The 24,525-nt window shown below is 42.2% G+C and overlaps 1 protein-coding gene across 1 annotated transcript in view; it reads left to right on the forward strand.

Moving 5' to 3' along the window:
* Window positions 1-5,051: 5,051 nt before the first annotated feature.
* Window positions 5,052-24,525, forward strand: part of LOC111979190 (neuropilin-1a) — a 67,843-nt gene continuing 48,369 nt past the window's right edge. Inside the window, exons 1-2 of the mRNA XM_070448920.1 lie at window positions 5,052-5,769; window positions 6,469-6,643. Coding sequence (XP_070305021.1) covers window positions 5,700-5,769; window positions 6,469-6,643 — 245 coding nt within the window. The 5' untranslated portion in view covers window positions 5,052-5,699. The remainder of the gene's footprint in view (window positions 5,770-6,468; window positions 6,644-24,525) is intronic.

Consider the following 24,525-nt stretch of genomic DNA (forward strand, 5'->3'; position numbering starts at 1 on the left):
AAATACAGAGTACTGTAAGTGGAAAATAGTTAACAGATGTACAATCTTAAAAGGGTAACAAAAGGGTTCTGTCCCTATAGGAGACACCTTTTGGGTTCCAGGTAGAACCTTTCTGAGTCGCCAGAACCCTCTATGGAAAGGGGTTCTACATGGAACCAAAAACGGTTCTACCTGGAACCAAATGTGCTCTACTTGGAACTAAAAAGGTTTCTTCAAAGGGTTCTCCTATGGGGACAGCCAAAGAACCCTTAAAGGTTATAGATCACAGGAGGCTGGTGGGAGGAGCTATAGAAGGACGGGCTCATTATAATAGCTGGAATCACATGTTTGAGTCCATTCCATTCATTCCATTACAGCCATTACAATCAGCTCGTCTTCCTATAGCTCCTCCCATCAGCCTCCACTGTTGTAGATTGCACCTTTTTTTCTGAGAGGGTAGCGTGCTTAAGCTATCGTACACACCAGCAATGTCATATAAGACTTTATAATAAATTCACCATACAAACGTTGATAACCAAGGCTCTGAGGAGGAAAATGAACATTTGAAACAGCAACAGCTGTTACTTAAAATATGTGAGCTGACTTAAATCTCCCACAGGAATGTGTCAGAGACATGAGAAGTGTTAATATATCACCATGTAAGACCTGTCATGTAAATTATGTGAGGAAAGAAATCGTCAGTAGTGGTGATAGCTGAAATGACTGTATTTACAAAATATTTGGGATTAATTCACTAATTCAGCAACACCCTCAATGGTATTAGACAACATTTTGAAAAGGTAGGCTGTGGCCCAATGGCACTAGTATTCTCTACACAGCAGAGGAGACAATAGACTCATATATCTACTTCACATTCAAATCAAACTGATGAGACAACAAAAAGACAGGAGCCAAGGAAAGATAGTCGCAAATGAACTGTAGAAGGGTGCCTGGGTCAATGATAGAGATTAAACAGTGAGCTAAACCTGGATCCTGTGACAATGGGTCTTTTGGCCTGAACAGGAGGTTGCTTCCCTATCTGATCCCCTCGCTGGTCCCTGAAGCACTAGGCTGCGTCCCGCATGGAACCCTGTCCTCTGTGTATTGCATTACTTTTCACCAGAGCCTTCATCAAAACTAGTGCACTACATAGGGAATAGGGTGACATCTGGGAAACAATCCCTAGTATTGGCAGGGCGGTTCACCAACAGACAGCACCGCTGGCAGCTTGGCCTTTGTCTAAGTTGGGTGTGAAACGATGACAGTTCCTTGGATGAGATCCACCTCAAACACTATGTTCTTATCACGGCTATATGACCTCATGATGTGTCCAAACATATAAATAGAATGACTATTATTTCAATGTGTCCAAATGTCTTCCTCTGCTAGAAATGTTGTGTGATTTGACTAGGTTAAAGGAGATCAAACGAGGTGGTTTTGGCAGTAGCAGAAAAGGCTTCTGCCAAGGTAGTACTTGTGTGATTTGCTCCATGTGTACAGGCGTGAGTGTGGATATGTGTGTCTACAGGGCTATACACCACTATGAGCGGTACCTTCAAGATGGCGTTCCACCTCAAGTCCACCATAACTGTGTAATGCATCACTGTCCCTCAGCCTGTAATTATGGTGATATGAATATGTAATTACAGAAACTGCTCCTCTCCTCCATCATTCCTGGCTTATTACCTGGCAGTCATTGAAAAATGCACACACACACACACACGTCAACATTGTGAATGTATTCAACCTATAGTTCAACCCACATTATCAGGAGGATTGACACCAACGGCATAGGTGTCCCAATGACTGACCATGTGGAAATACTATGAAGAACCCTCACAAGAGCCTTAACATCCCATTATCAGTGTGCTAACATGTGTTGCCCAATTGGCACACTGTTCCCTGTATAACTAGTCCACTATATTTGACCAGGGACCACGGCTCTGGTCTAAAGTAATGGATTACATAGTTAATATGGTGACATTTGGGACACACACATTGTGTAATTACCGTTAAAATATGACGTTGGGGACAGAGTCGAGCTGTCTTGTGTGTGTGTGCGTGCGTGTGTGTCTTTCGTAAATCAGTGGGGCCTAAAACATAAATGATGCAATTTATATTGATGACGTTCTGCCACCATTGAGGCCCTCGTGGCTTTGATCTACTCTCCCCAGAGAAAAAAACCCTCTCTCCCTCTTTCTGTCTTTCTCTCACTCTTTCTCTCTCTCTCTCTCTCACTCTTTCTCTCTCTCTCTTTACTCTCTCTCTCAGTGCTCTGCTGTTGGCTGGGTTGGGGGTTGGCTATTTTAGAGCTACGCTAGCTAGCTACAATAGCGAGCTTCTTCTCACACATGCACATCCCTTGTTATCTCKCTCTCTCTGTAAATCTCTCTCTCTATCTCCGTAAATCTCTCTCTCTGTAAATCTCTCTCTCTATCTCCGTAAATCTCGCTCTCTGTAAATCTCTCTCTCCCTCTAAATCTCTCTCTCTATCTCTGTAAATCTCTTTCTCTAAATCTCTCTCTCTGTAAATCTCTTTCTCTCTCTCTGTGTAAATGTCTCTCCCTCAAGCTCTCTCTCTCTCTCTGTAAATCTCTTTCTCTTTCTCTCGTGTTACTACTCTCACACACATACACACACACATTAACACACACACAAACACACACACACACACACACACACACACACACACACACACACACACACACACACACACACACACACACACTAAACACACACACACACACACACACACACACACACACACACACACACACACACACACACACACACACACACACACACACACACACACACAACACACACACACACACACACACCAACACACACACACAAGAAAGACAGGGCCGTGCACAGACCTTTTGGGGGGGGGCAGGTGCTCAAATTTTTAAATAGGCCACCCCCCCAAAGAAAAATTGGCAACTGCGGTCACAGACTCATTGAGCAATTATGACTTTGATTATGTAATTACATAAAAGCAATAGATGGTCACATCTTAATGGATAATTAAATTACACATTTAAAGCTAATTTAACAACGTCTTGCGTCTAACGTCTAATTTAACAACGTAGGTTCAGGACAAAAGCGATAAGAAGTGTATACAAATAAATATATATACAGTATACTGTGTAGATATATCTTTTTTACCCATAACAAAAGGGCACTTTGGAGACTGGTAGGGAAAAAGGCATGTGCTCTTCTCAGGTAGAGCCCTATCTGTGCATGTGCCTGATGGTATTCTACAGCTACCATTAATCTTGTGTGAAACAACAGCGGGTTCAAATTACAGCATAACCATATAATCTACTCGTGACTGCTGCTGCTTTGGTCATGTTTAGGATTATTATGTGTCTTTCAGTTGTGCATGATTCACTCTGATACATAGGAATGTTAAACATTTGAAATCCCAAGGTAAGATAATTTTTCACCGTACACACGCGTACTTTCACGCACGCACGCACGCACACACACACACACAGTGTAATTCTGTCACGTAAAATGTGTTACAGTACAATGACATGCCTTTCACTCAACATACTCAGTCCAGAATGACTGGCATTCAGAGATAGAAACCATGCCATCCTCTGCAGAAACTGACCAACCTCAACCCAGATACACAGAGTCAATGGTGCATTCTTCCACATAAGGCATCTGAGTTCATTATGAGTCTCAGAGAAGGAGTACTGATCTAGAATCAGTTTTCCCTTTTAGATCATAATGAATAAGAATATATGAACAGACAGGACCTGACACTAGATCAGCACTCCTACTCTGAGAAWTTTTTWAAATTCGAGCCCTGAGTCCTTCCACTGTTCCATGCATCCTTGCTGCCCTATGCAAATTGAGTAATTGAACACTAGTCACTTTAATCATGTTTACATACTGTTTTACCCACTTTATATGTACATAGTGTATTCTAGTCAAGGCTTATCCTATATAACTACTGCTGTATACACCTTTGCTATTCATATACTGTCTATATACACCATGATATGTGTATATATTTATATTCCGGTCTCTGACTTTGCTCGTTCTGCTATTTCTTTATTATTAATCATTTTAATCTGTATTATGTGCCTATTGTGTTTTTAGGTTTGTTATTACTCGGTATTACTGCACTGTTGGAGCTAGAAACACAAGCATTTTGCTGCACCTGCGACAACATTGAAAATCTGTTTACACTTTGATTTGATTTAATTAGATTTGAACAGTGAGGACCATCCCCTGGCCAGTCTCCACACACCAATGCCCCCCCGCACACACACCACTGCCTGCTCTGCTCTGCTCCCACTCACCCCACAGGTTAAACTGTGCCTCTGAAGGCACTGAGGCTCGTCCCCTGTTTCCTGCCTGAATTAACGGAGGGCTTTTGCTGTGGTTTCAAGCATGATTATATGTGTTGTTCCAGAGCTTGCACAGTTATTCCTGCAAAATGAGGATGTTACTCATGACAATATGGGGGGGGGGGGATATTCATAACCAGTGTGCTGATGATTGGGTTACTTTCTTTCTTTCTCACTCCCTTCAGAGATACAAAGCCTGCTTTTTCAACAGACTGTTGTGTGATGGTCATTTAGTAGTGGGCCTACGCACTCTCTTATAAGCAATAGGCTACAGAACAACTGTTAGGGACATAGCAGCATTCTTAATAGGAACAGAAGACTGGCTTTGCACAGATCAAAATATTCCTCTTTATGTATAGAATTGAAGTAGTGTTATAACAATACATATATAATATACTGYTATTAAACTACTGTAATTGAATAAGAATAATGAGTATCCTATTTCACATGCAAGGAACTATCGGCAAAGGAAAGCGTCAAGTGCATAAAGTAACAATTCCCCATAAACTCTTATGCCGTTGTTATAAGTGCCCATTGTTATATTTTAATCACTTGTTTTTTAATTTGTAGCTTAGGTTTCTTATCTAAATGAATGCCTTTGTGTACTATGTCCATTATGTTCCTTCCTTCCAATTCAGCCCTCTCCCTCTGCTGTGCACGAGCGGGAGGAGGGCGCACCGGTGTCATTCGCTCCTGCCCACTCGTCTCATAGTGATCAGTCTGTGCGTGTTCGCGTCTTGGAGCTGGAATTTGGGGAGTGGAAATACCACTCACTGTTACTTTCGCAGTTGGCGTCAAGTCGAATGAGAGTGTCTCCTCTGACATTCTACTCTGTCGGTCAGTCAGCGCGCTTCGGAAAAGGGGCGAACCTTTACCGAACGGAACGCAGTCAAGAGGATTAGGAATTGGGTAGCCTGCTCGCACTCTCAGTACGCAGGTGTTTGTAGCTAACTCATGCCTTGGTTGATTTTAGACGGGATAGTGAGTGTATGAGATATTATTGAATTCTGGAACTTTTTCGTTACATTTTTTATGTAAAAATATCAGTTTTCGATTGATACCTGTCGGGGCACTTTAGGTGACTGGGTTTTCTGAATCAACAATTGTTTTCTGCGTTTGGATTATTATAATTTTCTTTGGAAATGGCACATTCTTATTCTGGGAGAGATACACGACTTTCAGAGAGAGGAAACTGTAGTTGAATAATAACACAGGATGCTGCTTGCGACCTGAAGCACTCAGAAGAATTTAGACATTTCTAAGACGTTTGTTATTTTGCTTTGCGCACTATAAGAAGGTGGACATATCAAGTTTTTTATTTTTWATTTTTTTTACACGTGTGTATTTTACAGCACAATGATGTATTGTGGATGTATACTTTTCTTTTCAACCCAACTCCTCTTTGTGGCTTCATTGACTCAAAGTTGTAAGTGTGGACTCTTGAAATATCATATTTTCTAACATTAGCCTTATTAAAAAATCCTTAATTTCCACGATTTGTCATCACAACTCACCTGTTTTCGGGTCGTCTACCGAGGTGCATCTTGGCTACAGTAGGCTGGAGGGTTTTGCTGGGCGCATCTGTAGCTCTGTTTTCTAAATCAATTGGAAGTCAGGCTATCCAAAACGGGAGAGTGTATTATTTGTTTATTTATTTAAAGCTGTCGTTCCATTAACAGCGGAGAGAGGGAATACTGTACATGAATCAATTACTTTTGTTCTTGAAAAGCTGTTCCTTGTCCTTTATCGATTATGGTGTGGGTACATGCGGGTTCTTTTGCGAGCATGTCTTCATATTTGATATGTTATTTARTATTCATGTAGTAAAAAAAGAAGGATATGAAAATGACAAAGCACCCTATTTCTGATTCATATCACATGCTTCACTACTCGTTTTGAAACAAGCACACTGCTAAATGTGTGTTTTAACATCTTCCCCTGTTTAATTATTTCCATGTAGGATTGACTGAGTGTATCAATATTGTTTCTGAATGATCACACATCGGTTTTTTAGAGGGGAGACTATAGGTCTACACATCACCCTAGTGTTTTTCTTTTGTTATAAAAAAGATTGTATGTGTAATTTCCCTGTTGAATAGTTATCTCTATCTATTTTTGTTTGCAGATAAATGTGGAGATAACATTGAGATAACCAGTGCAGATTATCTCACCTCTCCTGGCTATCCGAACTCATACCCTCCATCACAACAATGTACGTCGGTGATATCGGCCCCAGACCCAGGACAGAAGATACTCATCAACTTTAACCCTCATTTTGATCTGGAGGACAGAGACTGCAAGTAAGTAACGCGCTCTTTTCTGGATGAAGTGTGAAACTCTGCCACCTATTGGTCAAAATAAGAACAATGTTCAGTATTTTAAAGATGTTTCACTTCCTTCCCTCTGGGGCCATATGTATCAGAGTAGGAAAGGTGATCTAGGATCAGTTCCCCTCTGTCCAATTTATTTGTATTGATTGTTGTCAAAAGGCAAAACTAATCCTAAATCAGCACTCCTACTATGAGACGTGATGCATACAGTACTGATTTGTACTGATCAGTATGTGACGAATGCAATTTGATCATTTAAACATGGAAGAAAACTGGACCGGAGCATCATCCATTACTTCTGGATATTGGCATTTGAGAGGAAATATAATTGGAATGAAGTGTTTTGGTTGTGATATTTGATTTGATGTATTTTTTGCTGTGTAGTGCTGTCTACAATATTGTTGGGTCAATTATATAGTGTATATTTTGCCTAGTTGTGGGTGAATGTTGCATAGTCCCTTTCTTGAGCTGTGCTATCTAGTCCTGATCATTGATTATGATTTGGGTTACACATACAGTATGACACACACACACACACACCTACATACATGCACTCTGCACCTCGGGGTAAGAATGCCTTCTCACAAAAGCCCATATGTTCACAATTTACCATAAATAAACCCATTTTTATTATGGTCCCTCTGTCTTCTTAAATGCTTCATAAACTATGTGTAAATCATAGGCTCACTGACTTGCGCTGGTGTCCTTAACTGCTATTGGATCACGTTTCACCACCAAGGGACCTATAAAATGTTAGCAGTGTTTAGCATTCTGACAGATCCTGGATAGTGTATAGCTGTAAGGATAGGAATTGGATTGGAATGCTTCCAGTTCCAACATGGAATGGAGGCATTCTCTAAGTTAATCTTTAAGTTCTGTGTAACGGCAACCTAGCCTGTCCTAGCCTGTGTTTTTGACTGTGATGATAGGTTTACTCTAATATTTGTTATGAGGATTTATTTTATAGTTCATAGTCATTGTTTGGCAGAAGTGAAAGTTGTGGTAAGAGACTAAATGTTTAAAATGCCAAATGAGGGGCCTTGGCTAAACCACAGTTTCCTAAGAGAAAAACGTGCAATTTTTCCTCCCATTAACAACATCTACAAATCAAACTCCAAAACATGATATTTCAATATCATCTATAAAAGTCGTAGTTGCAACGGTTAGGGTCAWTGTCCTACGGTGGTTCCACTCTTTTCAAATGTCTCCTTTTAATTAAAATGTATTGTCACAACTGAATTCCTTCCTTCAGATACAATGTCCGGGAAAGCTGCAGTGCATGTTTGCATCGCAAATGGCACCCTCTTCCCTATATAGTGCACTACTTTTGACCAAGGCACTGGTCAAAACTTGTGCACTAAYATAGGGAATAGAGTGCCATTTGGGTCGCGACCCATGAGTCGCATGCCATCACCACCCTATATTATTAATTCAATTAAAGAACCAAATAGAACACACATGTCCCTGGAACATGGCTGTAATTAACTAGCTATCCAAACAAAGGATGCTTAGGTTCTATTTGCCTTCAAGCAGAGCTCTTGTACAAAACATCAGGGTTTTTTTTCTACTAAGGAGGGGTTGGTCTATAATTATGTTTCCAAATGCTACATTTTTGTGCAATCTTGAGCTCTTCCCTTGATATCATAGTCGGAACTGACAACTTTACATTCCTTGAGCGGTCAGACATCTAAATAACATCAATCAGGCTTTTGTGGAGATGCTCTGGTGTCCATTTGATATGCTAATGTGGAGCAGTATCAAAGTCAGAGTCCCAAATCAGGCCCTGTTCCCTATTTAGCAAGCAAATCACACACTACTCCCTAAGTGCCCTGGTCAAAAGTAGTGAACTATATAGGGAATCGGGTGCAAWTTGGGACACAGTCCTGAGCCTAATCAAAGACAGACTTACCTCACGCTGACACTAAAATAGCATGACCGATGAAAAGAATCCCTCAACAGAAACTGGAGCAGAAGTCCATAACAAGACATATGGATTATAGAGTAATCTGAGACACATTTTTTTGAGGTTGTTTGAACTTTTTCCTCAAGTGTGCGAGAATGACCAAGTTTTTGCTCGCAAAGAACATTTTCTTTCTCAGAATCTGAGTTTTGGTCTGTTTTCAATTATGTAATAGTGTTGTTGCAGCTACTTAGTACATGGAGAGAAAAAGAGTCTCAGAAATAACCTCCATGGTATGGCAGACTCTTACAGCACCGATCCCAATAGTGACAGTAAATACATGAAGACGTACACGGTAACAGAGCTACTAACAGTATTTACATACAAGACAGGAGATAAACAAAGGATAACATGACCCTCTACGGCTCTAATATAATCCGTCTGTCACTTATAGAGTTTAGCTGTTAAGACCCCTGTCAACTTCACTGTGGTGAAATAAAGGGGAAATGCCCATGGAACTGAGCACAAACAAACAGATTATTGGAGTTCATAGCCCAATTTACTTCCTTAGAAACCAAACCTCAAACAAATCATGTTGTATCCAATAGTACACTTGGCCTTCCTGTTTTTGRCTCCACTGCTGAGAAAATGTAAAACAAGATGTCGGAAAGAGTCATTCTACTTCAAATCAAACGTATTAATATAGCCCTTCTTACATCAGCTGATATATCAAAGTGCTGTACAGAAACCCAGCCTAAAACCCCAAACAGTAAGCAATGCAGGTGTAGAAGCACGGTGGCTAGGAACAACTCCCTAGGAAGAGCAAAACCTAGGAAGAAACCTAGAGAGGAACCAGGCTATGAGGGGTGGCCTGCCCTCTTCTGGCTGTGCCGGGTGGAGATTATAACAGAACTTGGCCAAGATGTTCAAATGTTCATAAATGACCAGCATGGTCAAATAATAGTAATCACAGTGAACAGGTCAGGGTTCCATAGCCGCAGGCAGAACAGTTGAAACTGGAGCAGCAGCACGGCCAGGTGGACTGGGGACAACAAGGAGTCATCATGCCAGGTAGTCCTGAGGCATGGTCCTAGGGCTGTCTCTTATACACATCTAGATGTGTATAAGAGACAGGGTCAGGGTTCCATAGCCGCAGGCAGAACAGTTGAAACTGGAGCAGCAGCACGGCCAGGTGGACTGGGGACAACAAGGAGTCATCATGCCAGGTAGTCCTGAGGCATGGTCCTAGGGCTCAGGTCCTCCGAGAGAGAGAAAGAAAGAGAGAAAGAGAGAATTAGAGAGAGCATACTTAAATTCACACAGGACACCGGATAAGACAGGAGAAATACTCCAGATATAACAGACTGACCCTAGCCCCCCGACACATAAACTACTACAGCATAAATACTGGAGGCTGAGACGAGGGGTCAGGAGACACTGTGGCCCCATCCGATGATACCCCCGGATAGGGGTACTTCTATTGAAACCAACACATTGAGGCTAAACCCATTGGCGAGCCCGAAGGTTGAAACACTAGGCTAAACCCAAATGTAACGGGCTGATTGAACAGTAGGCTCGCTATGCCGATGTAGTCGTCTCCTTGGAGACACTTCTTCCCTCCTCTGAAGAAGCACTGACAACAACATTTTCCTCTCCAAAATGAGTAATGATGATTCAAAGTAGTGATTCAAAGTGCTATCTGTGTAGACATAAACATCTCCTTTTCCTCTCCAAAATGAGAGTAGAGATGATTCAAAGCACTAACTGTGCAGTGTCTTTTTTCCATATGACTTGGAGATGTCCTGTGAGTGAGGACATACTTGTGCGATTAGAAAGCTTGATGTTTTCGGGACACAGGGACACAGTTGATCCATGCTGCCACCACATAGCTGGGGATTTGAAGGATCTCTCTCTCTCTCTCTCTCTCACACACACACACACACACGCATGCATTTTACATACTACATGCATGGTACTTTTATATACAGCATTCACATGACAAAGATATTGTATATACAGTATACACATACTGTACATACTTTTGTATATATAGTGTATGTATGTGGACACCCCTTCAAGTTAGTGGAGTTTGCTATATCAGCCACACCCGTTTTCTGACAGGTGTGTAAAATCTAGCACACAACCATGCAATCTCCATAGACAAACATTGGAATGGTCTTACTGAAGAGCTCTCCTAGAGCTGCCCCGGTCTACTGTAAGTGCTGGTATTGTGAAGTGGAAACATCTAGGAGCAACAATGGCTCAGCAGCYAAGTGGTAGGCCACACAAGCTCACAGAGCGGGACCGCCGAGTGCTGAAGCATGTAGTGTGTAAAAATCGTCTGTCCTGAGTTACAACACTCACTACCGAGTTCCAAACTGCCACTTCTCAAAACTGTTCGTCCTGAGCTTCATGAAATGGGTTTCCATGGCCGAGCAGCAGCACACAAGCCTAAGATCACCAGGCGCAATGCCAAGCATTGGCTGGATTGGTGTAAAGCCATTGGAGAAGTGGAAACGCGTTCTCTGGAGTGATGAATCACGCTTCACCATCTGGCAGTCCGATGAATGAATCTGGGTTTGGCGGATGCCAGGAGAACGCTCCCTGCCCAAATGCATAGTGCCAACTGTAAAGTTTGGTACAGGAAGAATAATGGTCTGGGGCTGTTTTTTCATGATTTGGGCTAGGCCCCTTAGCTCCAGTGAAGGGAAATCTTAATGCTACAGCATACAATGACTTTCTAGACGATTCTGTGCTTCAAACTTTGTGGCAACAGTTTGGGGAAGGCCCTTTCCTGTGCACAAAGCGAGGTCCATACAGAAAAGGTTTGTCGAGATCGGTGGGGAAGAACTTGACTGGCCTGCACAGAACCCTGACCTCATCCCTATCGAACACCTTTGGGATGAATTGGAACGCAGACTGCGAGCCAGGCCTAATCGCCAATCATCAGTGCCCGACCTCACTAATGCTCTTGTGGCTGAATGGAAGAACAATGTATCAACATCTAGTAGAAAGCCTTCCCAGAAGAGTGGAGGCTGTTATAGCAGCAAAGGAGGGACCAACTCCATATTAATGCCCATGATTTTGGAATGAGATGTTCAAAGAGAAAGTGTCCACATACTTTTGGTCATGTATTGTACATACTTGCATACACACATGCATACATTAGATTTTACTCTGGTATAAATTATATTATATGTTGTGTTTTTAATAATACCATTACCGATCATGAGCCTTGCCCCTTACTTTGCTGTAAGGGGTTGGGACAGACAGTTCCATTCCTGGAATGGCTAGGGCCCAGATTCACAAAATAATATAGTTCGTAAGTGAAATTCCTCAACAATATCTTAAGATTGAATCATTTTCTTACGAATTTCTCATATATCGTTGAAAATCCTCTTAAGATGTTTGTTGCTAGGCAACAATTTTAGCTAGCTATCTAGTTAGCAATGGCAATCATGTAGCGTATTGTTCTAAAACATGTTCTTGGGTTTAAAATAATCAATACTGAAACTTTCAGATGAAGTTTGTGAGTGAATTAAACGTTCAATTGCTTTCAATTGCTTTTTCTCTCACTGCCTGAGTTTAAGACCAGGGTTTAGCTATCTTGGAATTAAATACATGTCTAAAAACATTATTTTCAAGAATCGAATTTCTTCTTAACTTTTTGCTAAAGGAGAAACATAAGAAATAGCACGAGAATATTTCCAATAACCTTTTCGAGGAACAGCAACTTTGCTTAACTTTCTTCTTAAGTCTATAGTTAAGGAAACAATGGCAGTTAAGAAGTAATTCCTTCTTAAGAAGGTTTTGTGGATCTGGGTCCAGGCCCACGAGGGCACTCTGTCTTCATGTATTTACTGTCACTATTGGGATCGGTGCTGTAAGAGTCTGCCATACCATGCAAGTTACTTCTGAGACTCTTTTTTCTCTCTCCATGTACTAAGTAGCTGCAACAACACTATTACATTACCCTGTACGTAAATAAATAGTTTGTGATTATATCTTGTGTCTTTTCGTGACATCGGCCTTTATATACCGATTTTAAAACAACCATATCAGAGTTGTAAATAGATTCTTGTAAAACCCCTCTTTACATAATCTCATAAATCCAAGAGATAGTTTGCTGTAGGAATTTCGGGACAAATCCTAATTTAAGATATTTGGTGCTCGTGATTTTAATTTCCACTAAAGTCTCCCAATTACATCAATGAACGATTTATGTGAACTTCAGAGTTGTGACTGGCGTGCTTATCTGAAGTTATTCTCTCTTGAACTTCAAGTCATGTAATTTAATCAAATCTAAATGCCAGGATGTAGGGTGATTACAGGACTAAACACAGCCTGCAGGTTCCTAAACTACATGGATGAGGCACGTGCGTTAGTACGTTAGTCACACATTATATCTCAATTGGCCCAAGGGGGGGCGCTGCATCATTTGTGGGGGACAACATGTTTACTCTTGCCTTGTTTTCCCTTGTTGTCTGTAGTTGGAATAACCTTTGTGGTATGACACGTATCAAATAAAACCACAGCTGCAGACCTACAGACTCCCAACCAGCAGTGCTGCTACTAACCTGGTCAGGGACAGGGACTGTCCCAAATGCACTCTATTCCCTATGTTTTGCACTACTTTTGACCAGGACCATGGGGAAGTAGTGCACTATGTAGGGACTATGTAGGGTATAGGGTGTCCTGCTGGAGAGGAATGGTCCAGTGAAGGATACAGCCCTAATTGAATGATCCTCTCAGTGTGGTCAATGGACATTCCCACTGCCCCACTATGGTTCTGTGGTCATTGTGGTCAACCAGATGAAATAGTTATTTAGACTGCTGGTGGTGAGTGTTATAGAGCCATAGGCTAGTCAGCCTGATGGGCAGTCGTACTATGACCTCTTGGACAGACTTCTGGATTTCATCTGGATTCTCTCTTTTCTTATGACATTCCATTTCTCACTTTGTACTGTATGCACACTGAACTGTCTATACACTCTTCAGTTTCCAGTTGTTCTTCTCCACACGCCATCTATCTCACTGTCTCTCTCTCTCTCGCTCTGTGTGTGTCTCTCTCTCTCTCTGTCTCGCTCTCTCTCTCGCTCTGTGTGTGTCTCTCTCTCGCTGTCTCTCTGTCTCTCTCTCGATCTCTCTCTCTGTATTGGTGCAAAGTGCACACCATGGACACCAAGCATTTTTTACTCCCGGTACAGTGGCACTGCAGTTGACCCATTTTTTTACCTTATGACTGGCTTACACTGAATAGCCACATCATTGGAGCCACTTACATAAACATAACAGAACAGCCCCAATTAGGGGCATGGTGTTCCACAGGGATGCTGGCCCATGTTGACTCCAATGCTTCCCACAGTTGTGTCAAGTTGGATGGATGTCCTTTGGCTGGTGGACCATTCTTGATACAACGGGAAACTGTTGAGCGTGAAAAACCAAGCAGCATTGACAGAAACCGGTGCGCCTGGCACCTACTACCATACCCCGTTCAAAGGCACTTAAGTCTTGCCCATTCACCCTCTAATTAATGGCACACATACACAATCCATGTCTCAATTGTCTCAAGGTTTACTTCTTTAACCTGTCTTCTCCCCTTCAGCTACACTGATTGAAGTGGATTGAACAAGTGACATCAATAAGGGATCATAGCTTTCACCTGTATTCACCTGGTCAGTCTGTCATGGAAAGAGTAGGTGTTCTTAATGTTTTGTACACACAGTATATAAATAGGTATTATCTGTACTGTAATCATGCTTTTGTGCAATTGTATGACTTTTCATTTCTCAAGACCGTTGTCATGATTGTTTGGATGCGTTTTCCCAAATAAATGTTGTCACTCACCACTTGGCTTACGCCAGACGAAACATTGTGTCTGCATCCCAAAAGGCACCATGTTCCCTATAGGGTGCACTACCTTTGATGGGTAATGCACTATATAGGGTGCACTACCTTTGATGGGTAGGATGCCATTTGGGACAAAATCTTTGTGTGTTTTGTTAACCGACACACTCAGGCAATGGGTCTAAAATGTGCTCTTCAGTCATCTTCAGTCTAAAGTGCACTTCAGTCATCAGAGCATCCGGAGGCCCTCTGCCTCCCTACTCATGAGCAGGCTGAAGTTTTGCACAGCCTAATGAAAACACATGTCAGATTACAGCCTAACGAGCAGATTAATGAGGAGAGAGTTAAGACAAAACTCAGATTCAGAGCGGTGCTGCGCTGCAATCTCACAGCTGCTATTCCTCTGTGGAAAGAAAGCACCCCCTTCCAGATGTCTTCAGGACTTAGGAAATGCGTCACGAGTCACAAGAACTGTGTACCAGACCTGGGTTTAAGGATTATTTGAAATCATTTCAAATACTTAGCATAACTGCAAACTCAGCTCATCTGGCACTCCAGGCAGGCTAAAGCAAATGTTCAAGGTAATTGAAAGATTTCAAATAGTGTTTGAACACAGGTCTGCTGTCTACAGCATGTACACAGTCTGTCCCCCTTGACAGTGGGTTTCTCCAGAGTTCACTGTGAATAGTAATATTGTTCTATTACCATGGCAATGTGATGTGTGTGTCTGTGCCAACAACAATCATGAGACACTGAACAACAAACTCAATGAACTAACCAGTTAAAAATAGTGCCTTTTTACTCTGTTTGGATCATGTCATTGTAGCTTCAAGTGATTTCATAGTGGACAGAAAAAACCATAGAGATGCAGGGAGACCTCTTACCGCTGGGGTCAGGGTCCCGTAAGGGGTCAAAGGGGAGTCCGACGGTCACCCAGTTAGTGTCCTCAGGATGAGAGGATGAGCCGATGGTCTATATCACCTTAGCATTGCAGTGGGTGTCTCAAATGGCACCCTATTCCATTTTTAGTGCACTACTTTTGACTAGGGCACATAGGGCTCTGGTCAAAAGTAGTGAAATCTATATGGAATAGGGTGCCATTTGAGACTCATCCAGAGTCAGACAGACAGGAAGCCCATCCTCTGGAGCCAGGGTTAGGGTTAGCCGCCCACCAACAGCAGGGACCCTGGTGGATAATAACTCTCTATCACGAGTGGCATGGAGGAATGCCTTGTATCTGCTCCCAACACAAGAACAGGCCCTCAGGCTGACCCCCCAGTCTGTCTGAACTCATAAAGCAGCATTGTTTATAGGAGAGGACAGCAGACGTCTTTGATTCTTGACTGCTGAGACTCATTCTCGATACGGCTGTGGAAAAGTTAGAGATCAGACCTGCATCTCAAATGGAACCCTATTCCTTATATACAGATATACTATCTTAATTTGATCACTCGCTTGTCACAGATTATTTTAGTGTATTCAAGGTTTAAAAAGGCTTCTAAAGTTTGTAATTTCCACTTTAAAATGTCAGACTTGGTTTATCCTAACTAAACATGTAAAATCCCTACACAWATATATATTATAATCCACATATTCATTTCCTGTTGATGCAGCTTTATTTTCCTGCTGTGAGAAACTGGTCAAATTAAGATAGGACATCTGTAGTGCTATAAGCCTTATAGACCCTGGTCATAAGTAGTGAACTATACTGTATAGTGAATAGGGTGCCATTTGGCCAGTCCCCCCGGCCACTCTTTTCTCTGTATACATCAATGATGTCGCTCTTGCTGCTGGTGATTCTCTGATCCACCTCTYCGCAGACGACACCATTCTGTATACTTCTGGCTATTCTTTGGTCACTGTGTTAACTAACCTGCAGACGAGCTTCAATGCCATACAACTCTCCTTCCGTGGCCTCCAACTGCTCTTAAATGCAAGTAAAACTAAATGCATGCTCTTCAACCYATCGCTGCCCGCACCTGCCCGCCCGTCCAGCATCACTACTCTGGACGTTTCTGACTAAGAATATGTGGACAACTACAAATACCTAGGTGTCTGGTTAGACTGTAAACTCTCCCTCCAGACTCACATTAAGCATCTCCAATCCAAAATTAAATCTAGAATCGGCTTCCTATTTCACAACAAGGCATCCTTCACTCATTCTGCCAAACATACCCTTGTAAAACTGACTATCCTACCGATCCTTGACTTTGGCGATGTCATTACCTCCAACACTCTACTCAGCAAATTGGATGCAGTCTATCACAGTGCCATCTGTTTTGTCACCAAAGCCCCATATACTACCCACCACTGCGACCTCTATGCTCTCGTTGGCTGGCCCTCGCTTCATATTCGTCGCCAATCCACTGGCTTCAGGTCATCTATAAGTCTTTGCCTTATCTCAGCTCACTGGTCACCATAGCAGCACCCACCCGTAGCACGCGCTCCAGCAGGTATATTTCACTGGTCACCCCCAAAGCCAATTCCTCCTTTGGCCCCCTTTCCTTCTAGTTCTCTTCTGCCAATAACGGGAACAAATTGCAAAAATCCCTGAAGCTGGAGACTCATATCTCCCTCACTAACTTTAAGCATCAGCTGTCAGAGCAGCTTACAGATCATTGCACCTGTACATAGCCCATCTGTAAATAGCCCATCCAACTACCTCATCCCCATATTGTTATTTATGTGTTTTGCTCCTTTGCACCCCAGTATCTCTACTTGCACATTCATCTTCTGCACATCTATCACTCCAGTGTTTAATTGCTAAATTGTAATTATTTTGCCACTATGGCCTATTTATTGCCTTACCTCCCTAATCTTACCTCATTTGCACACACTGTATATGGACTTTTCTATTGTGTTATTGACTGTACGTATGTTTATCCAATGTGTAACTCTGTGTTGTTGTTTGTGTCACACTGCTTTGCTTTATCTTGGCCAGGTCGCAGTTGTAAATGAGAATTTGTTCTCAACTGGCCTACCTGGTTAAATAAAGGTGAAATAAATAAAATAAATAAAAAACTCAACCGCTTGTATTTAGGAAGGGCTATAGGACTATCTATCACCACAGATGGTTATGTATATATCTGGCCTTCCTCCTGTATCTAAACACAATAAGCAGTGGACTGGAGTACAACTGCAGTCTAAAAATAAGAGTTACTGCTGTATGGCTGGCTGGCTGGCTGACCATGTGGATGGTGTAGAAATATATTATTGGCATCTACATAATGATCGACAGGACAAGCATTAAAATGATCTGCCAGGACAAGCATTAAAATGATCTGCCAGGACAAGCATGAATGTCTAGATAACTGCGTTGTTGTTGTGCTATAATATGGATGAAAAAAAGCCTTGATCACCAGTCATCATGAGGACTCCAGTCACCATGTTCATGTTTCCATCTCGGGGTGTGTCAGACACTACAAGGCTGAAACCAGAGGTGTTTGTGGCCAGCCGGCTGCAATCAGAAAGCCCAGTAAGCCCCATTAGATAACAGTGCTTTCCTTTCAGAGTAAAAGTAACAGCTTGTTCCTCTCCTCCCTGTCTGTCCGTCTGTCCAGGATAAATATAAAGTATTCCCTATATATAGTGCACTACTTTTGAGCAAGGGCCCTTTTCCTCTTACCTCTCCCAGGTATATGAGTCTCCTTTCTCAGGATTTAGACTTGGGAACACCCTTTAAATGTGTGTTAAACCTAAGGGGTACGCTGACTGAGGCATGGGGAYAAGATAGTGACACATTTTATGTGGTTGGCCCCATAGGTTCGATTTTACTGTATTTATTTGTTCAATGTCAGAACAGACAGCTATTTGGTTATGTTGTACCCATTAAAAGTATTTCACTGTTTCTGGACACATTCTGTTGTTAAAGAGGTAATGATGGTACATTGTTCTCCGACACCCAGCATGTGATCTACTGTGTGCGGCTGACATTCGCTATGCCATGTCGTGTCCTTAKGGGAGTCTGTCTATTATCCTCTGCCAATGTGCCTTGTTTAGCTCATAGTCAACTATGCAAACACGGAGTAATTGACACATCAGGCAAGAGATCCTCGCAATCAAACAATAACATCAATCACTCCAAACAGTAATTATGACGACAATCTTCCCACCTGACTGCAGTTTATTGGTCACAGACAGCTTAAGGCATAAATATGTTTCCAATGCTTAAATGAACACTCTGCATTKTAAAATCTATTAATTCTGTTCACAGCAGGCTTTATGTGACCTGTGGGAAGCATTTGAAGTGCCCTCTAGTAAAGCACTAGTGCCTAGCTTACAGTGATGTTATGTATGTATGGCATTTTATTCCTGTGCATCATGCCCCCCTTAGATTGACTTGTAAAAGCAGTGCCATGGGGAGAGAGTATGCAGATGGCTACACACTTGGGGCTTTCATTGCTCACTGAGACAGCCCTATTAACCAACTGAAACTCTTTCCTCTCGCCCTTGTTAAGTAGAAACTTAGATTACAGCTACAGAACATACCCTAACTGCCCTCATATTGTCCAGTAGAATCGCTGGTTAGGTTATTCATGCCCTCTTGTGAGGATGGTCTGGTAAGTGCTTTGCACAAACACACACACACACACACACACACATACACATATTCATACACATACACATCAACACACTACAGTAGCAAGTCCATCTGGGGCTTGAAACCATAGTAGCCCTCTGGTCCACAGTAAGGATTTTCCTAACAACTCAACGTGCTAGTCTAACACCTTTATAGTCGTATGCTAGTTGTGTTACCCTCCCTTCTAACAACTGCGTTCAATCCATCTTCCATCATCTGAAAGGCATCAGGGGAATGTTTACAGGCCCAGCTTTTCTTTAATTTAGCCACCCTCACGCACACATAGTTGCAAGGAAAACACACACACACACACACACACTGGGAATGACTCAGTGTGCCTGCTAGGCTAGCAGCCTCCATCCATCCTCTCCTCTCACTGGGAGAAGTTAAGGCATTAGTTATTCCACTGACCTAGCCACACTCAGGGTTAATCCAGCCTGCAGTGTCGAACAGGCTGAAAACTGGAAACTGTCGACAGACGAACACACTCTGTCTCAGCTGGGTCCTGCCTTAGGGCAGAGTAGTGTCTCATCAGTCAGACATACCACACATTTCTATGAGAATTTGGTCGGGTCGCCCAAAAAGTGACTTATTGCAGCTTTAACCAAAGCCTAAAGGACTGTGTCCACAGGCATTGAAGGAAGCGAAGGTAATTTCACTGCCTAAAAATAGTAAAGCATCCTTTCAGTTTACTYCCCATTCTTAATAAARTGTTCTTAYTAAACTGATGGAGAGGATTGTGTTTGACCAAATACAATGCTATTTTTCAGCGACCAAGTTAACTACTGACTTTCAATATGATTAACTACTGATTAATATGATCAATACAAGTGGATGCCAAAGATCCAACACTATTGGAATGCACTCWAGTTGGTTGAGTAATAACCTGGGTCATATTACAGGCATTAGTCACAGTTAGAAGCTTCCTCTTGAGAGGACAGCTAGTTGCTAACCAGTCAAGTCACCCAGAAAATAGAGCTCTCTGTTAACATCACACACATTATCAAGCTTTGCAGACATATTATCCATTATCAGTTGCCAGAGAGGAAGAAATCCACTCAGGGAATTCACCATGAGGCTAATGGTGACTTTAAAACAGTTAGAGTTTAATGGCTGTGATAGGAGAAAACTGAGGATGGATCAACAACATTGTAGTTACTCCACAATACTAACCTAATTGACAGAGTGAAAAGAAATAAGCCTGTACACAATAAAAATATTACAACACATGTCCTGAATACAAAGGGTTATGTTTGGGGCAAATCCAAAACAACAAATTACTGAGTACCATGCTCCATATTTTCAAGAATATGGGTGGCTGCATCATGTATGCTTGTAATCATTATGGAGTTTTTCAGGATAAATCATTAAGGGGAGTTTTTCAGGATAAAAAAAAAGAAACGGAATGGAACTACTGTAAGCACAGGCAAAATCCTAGAGGAAAACCTMGTTCAGTTTCATTTCCACCAGACACTGGAAGATTAATTAGCCTTTCAGCAGGGCAATAACCTAAAACACAAGGCCAAATCTACACTGGAGTTGCTTACCAAGAAGACAGTGAATGTTCCTGAGTGGCTGAGTTAGTTAAATCTGCTTGTAAATCTAGGGCAAGACTTGAAAATGGTTGCCTAGCATTGATCAACAACCAATTTGACAGAGCTTGAAGAATTTTGAAAATAATAATGTGCAAATATTGTACAATCCAGGTGTGCAAAGCTTTTAGAGACGAACCCAGAAAGACTCATAGCTGTAATTGCTGCCAAAGGTGATTCTAATATGTATTGACTCAGGGGTGTGAACACTTATGGAAATGAGATACTGTATTTCATTTTCAATACATTTGCAAACATTTCTAAAAACATGTTTTCACTTTGTCATTATGGGGTATTGTGTGCAGACAGGTGAGAAAACAATCTATTGAATTCATTTTGAATTCAGGCTGTAAGTCAAGGGYTATGAATACTTTCTGAAGGCACTGCAGCTAGCTAATAACCAGACATTCTTTCATAGAATACTTTTCCAGAGACTTTCAAAACAATAAACCGAGCTCTCCTTCGTTCTGGGTTCAACATGTGATGTACTGAATGTGGGTGTGATGATGAGTCTTGATATGACCTACAAATGTACAGGGAGTGAGTTCATGGTTCTCACAGCCTAGCTAACAGTCTAACTAACATCGTTGGTATAGACAAGAGAGACACTCACAGGACAAACTCACTCTGTCACTCCCCGGCCCTAAAATTAGATGCAACCCTACAAATGGTGTGTCTTAGAACAGAATGTAACATTGTGCCTCCCTGCTGGTGCAGACAGAAACAAATGGGTTTTCTTTCCCTCTCCTCCCACCCACATCTTTAGCAGTTCAATTGGGCCAACCGTCCATTTTTCCCTCTCCTCCCAACACCCACACTCCTTTAGCAGTTCAATTGGGCCAACCCCATTTTTCCCTCTCCTCCCAACCCCACTCCTTTAAAGCATTCAATTGGGGCCATACCCCATTTTTCACCTCTCCTCCGCAACCCCACTCTTTAGCAGTTCAATTGGGCCAACCCCATTTTTCCCTCTCCTCCACCCACTCTTTAGCAGTTCAATTGGGCCACCCATTTTCACACTCCCTTCCCATAGAATTTTTTTTGTAAAGCTTTATTTTATTCGCACCGAATAAAAGAAGGAAAGGCATAGACAGTACAGATTAAAACAACGTGGTAAAAACGGTGTGCTGGTTGAGGTTGGAAGCGCCAAAAGGGCCTTATAATGAAAACCACACCAGAATATAATAATTTTATTAAATTGTTTGTTTTTCAATCAGTTAACCAACAAGCATTCTCCATTATCATTGTACATGATGTATACTCGTATACAAGAAAAAAAACATGTTTGATTATATGTCTGTGTGCAAGTATGTGAGTGTGACAAGTTAGGCTATATGAGGCACTCCAGCTAATACAGGCAGCCAGGCTACTACAGGCTCAGCACCAGGCAGCCAGGCTAACATACAGGCAGCCAGCTACATCAGGCATGCACAATACAGGCAGCCGGCTACATGGCTAGGCTACAATCAAGGCAGCTAGGCTACAATACAGCAGCCAGGCTACATGGCAGCTAATAAGGCAGCCACTACATCGCACCAGAAACATGACGGCACACAAGTGCGCCCTATGGTTCTACAATACGCACCGAGGCTGGAACTACTTTGAGCAGATGGTACATACAGGCGCAGGCTACAACCAGCTGTCAGTCTCAGTACCATACAGCCAGCTTACGACACAGGCAGTCAAGCTACAGGGCCCTACTAATTCAGGAGCCACACATATGGAAGCCATCAAAAGTGGGAGGTGAACCTATTTTTACACCCGGAGGATTTTTGGGCAGAGACTGTATTCATCAACTGCTTGACACAATGTTGGAAAGCCTATAAGGTCTAATGCTAATGATGGTCACATTAAGAGTTCATGTGGTTAGAGTAGATACTATTAGGTTACCACGAATGTCACGGCTTGTCATTGGAAATAAGAATTTGTTGTCTTAATTCCCCTACCTGGTAAAAATAAAAAGAAAAAAGGTTAAATAACTAAAATTTAATAAATCGTGTTAGCTGTCTGATTAAAACAAGAAACCCCAAACCCAGAAGAGCTCAGCGGAGAACGCCATTACAACACACCACATCACACACACACACACACACCACACAGACAGCGCCGACAACACCACACACGCAACATCCACCACGACACCACCACGACCACGCACGCGACGACCACGCACCACGCACGACCACGCACCGACGCTATCACACGAACGCACATCGCGCACGCACGCACGGCCGCACACACCACCACACCAAAACCCACACACACACACAATTGCACAGCACACCAAGACACACACATTACAACAACACAAACCGAAAATCAGAGAGAGAGAGGTGCCTGAGAATCAAACTCCTCGGGCAAACTGAGAAGTAGCTGCTGTGTAAAGCAGGATATGTCCAATGGACCCCTATTACCTACAGTGCTTCAGAAAATATTCATACCTCTTGGACTTTTTCCACATTTTGTTGTGTTTACAGCCTGAATTGAAGAATTGATTAAATCTGAGATTTTGTTTCACATGTCTTCACACAATACCACCAAAAGTCATAAGTGGAATTTGGTTTTTAGAATTTTTTACAAATTAATTTGAAAAAATGAAAAGCTGAAATGTCTTTAGTTAATAAGTATGTCGACAGCCTTTGTTATGGCAAGCAAAATAACTCATCCAAAGTATTTGTTAGGTCCCCTCAATTCGACGCAGTGGATTTCAAACACAGATTCAACACACAAGACCAGGGAGGGTTTTCCATATACCCTTGCAAAGAAGAGCACCTATTGGTCAGCTGGCGTAAAAAATAAACATAAAAAGGAAGGCATGTTAAATCACTCCCTTTGAGCATGTGAATGTCTATTAATTACATTTTGGATGGTGTATCAATACACCCAGTTTCCTAACAAAGATACAGGGCCCCTTTCTATCTCAGTTGCAGAAGAGGAAGAGCTGAGTGCGAGTCATAAACGCCTCGCCCAGGGCAACGCAAACGTCAGTTCACATTGGCCAATGGGTGACTTTAAAACAGCTTACAGAGTTGAATGGCTGTGATAGGGGGAAACTCGGGATAGGATTGATAACAACATTGTAAGTACTCCACAATATTAATGCTAATGACTGAGTGAAAAGAATGGAAGCCCTATAAGATACAAATACTTCCAAAACATGCAATCATGTTTGCACATATGGCATCTAAAGTAACTGCAAAGAATTTAACTTTATGCTCCTGAATACTAAGTGTTTATGTTTAGGGCAATCACACAACACACTTTCCTGAGTACCCACTTTTCATATTTTCAAGCATCGGTTGGTGGCTGCATCATGTTATGACCATGACGCAGCCATGCTAACCATCACACTCTATGAACATGTTATTTTCCTTAATTGGCAGGTAGGTGAGGGCCCAGTGGGCTGTGGTTCAAACCCTCCAAACCAAATAATGATTACTTTCACTATTGTTTAGCTACTGTTTACCTATTGTTTGCTATTGTTTAGCTACTGCAGCAAGTGGTTTGTCACAATAAGTAATCTTACTCCCCTCATCTTGTCCTCAGGTATGAAACTATGTGGAGGTTGTTTAAGCGATGGGGATGAGCAGCTCCGACCCTGGGGAGTTCTTGTGGAAGATAGCCCCTCGCCCATCATTCCAGCGGCATCCAGCTTTCCTAATGCAAGTTTGTGTCCGACTACGAGTCACCCGGGGCTGGGATTCTCAGTGCCGCTACGAGGTCCTTCAAGACAGGTCAGCCTCTCTTTGGATCCGGTTGTGTGAAACGTTTCTAACTTATTTCTTACTATTATGTTGTTATTACTTGTTTCACTCTAGTTCCAAATAAACAGACAAGGTGGATCCTAACTTCCACCTACAAGAGAATTTTCACTTAAGTCATCGCATTGACGGCAATCGGGAGACTAAGGGCCAGTTAGGATTCGCAGCTAAGA

Source organism: Salvelinus sp. IW2-2015, linkage group LG19, assembly GCF_002910315.2.
Source record: "Salvelinus sp. IW2-2015 linkage group LG19, ASM291031v2, whole genome shotgun sequence".
NCBI classification, from domain to species: Eukaryota; Metazoa; Chordata; class Actinopteri; order Salmoniformes; family Salmonidae; genus Salvelinus; species Salvelinus sp. IW2-2015.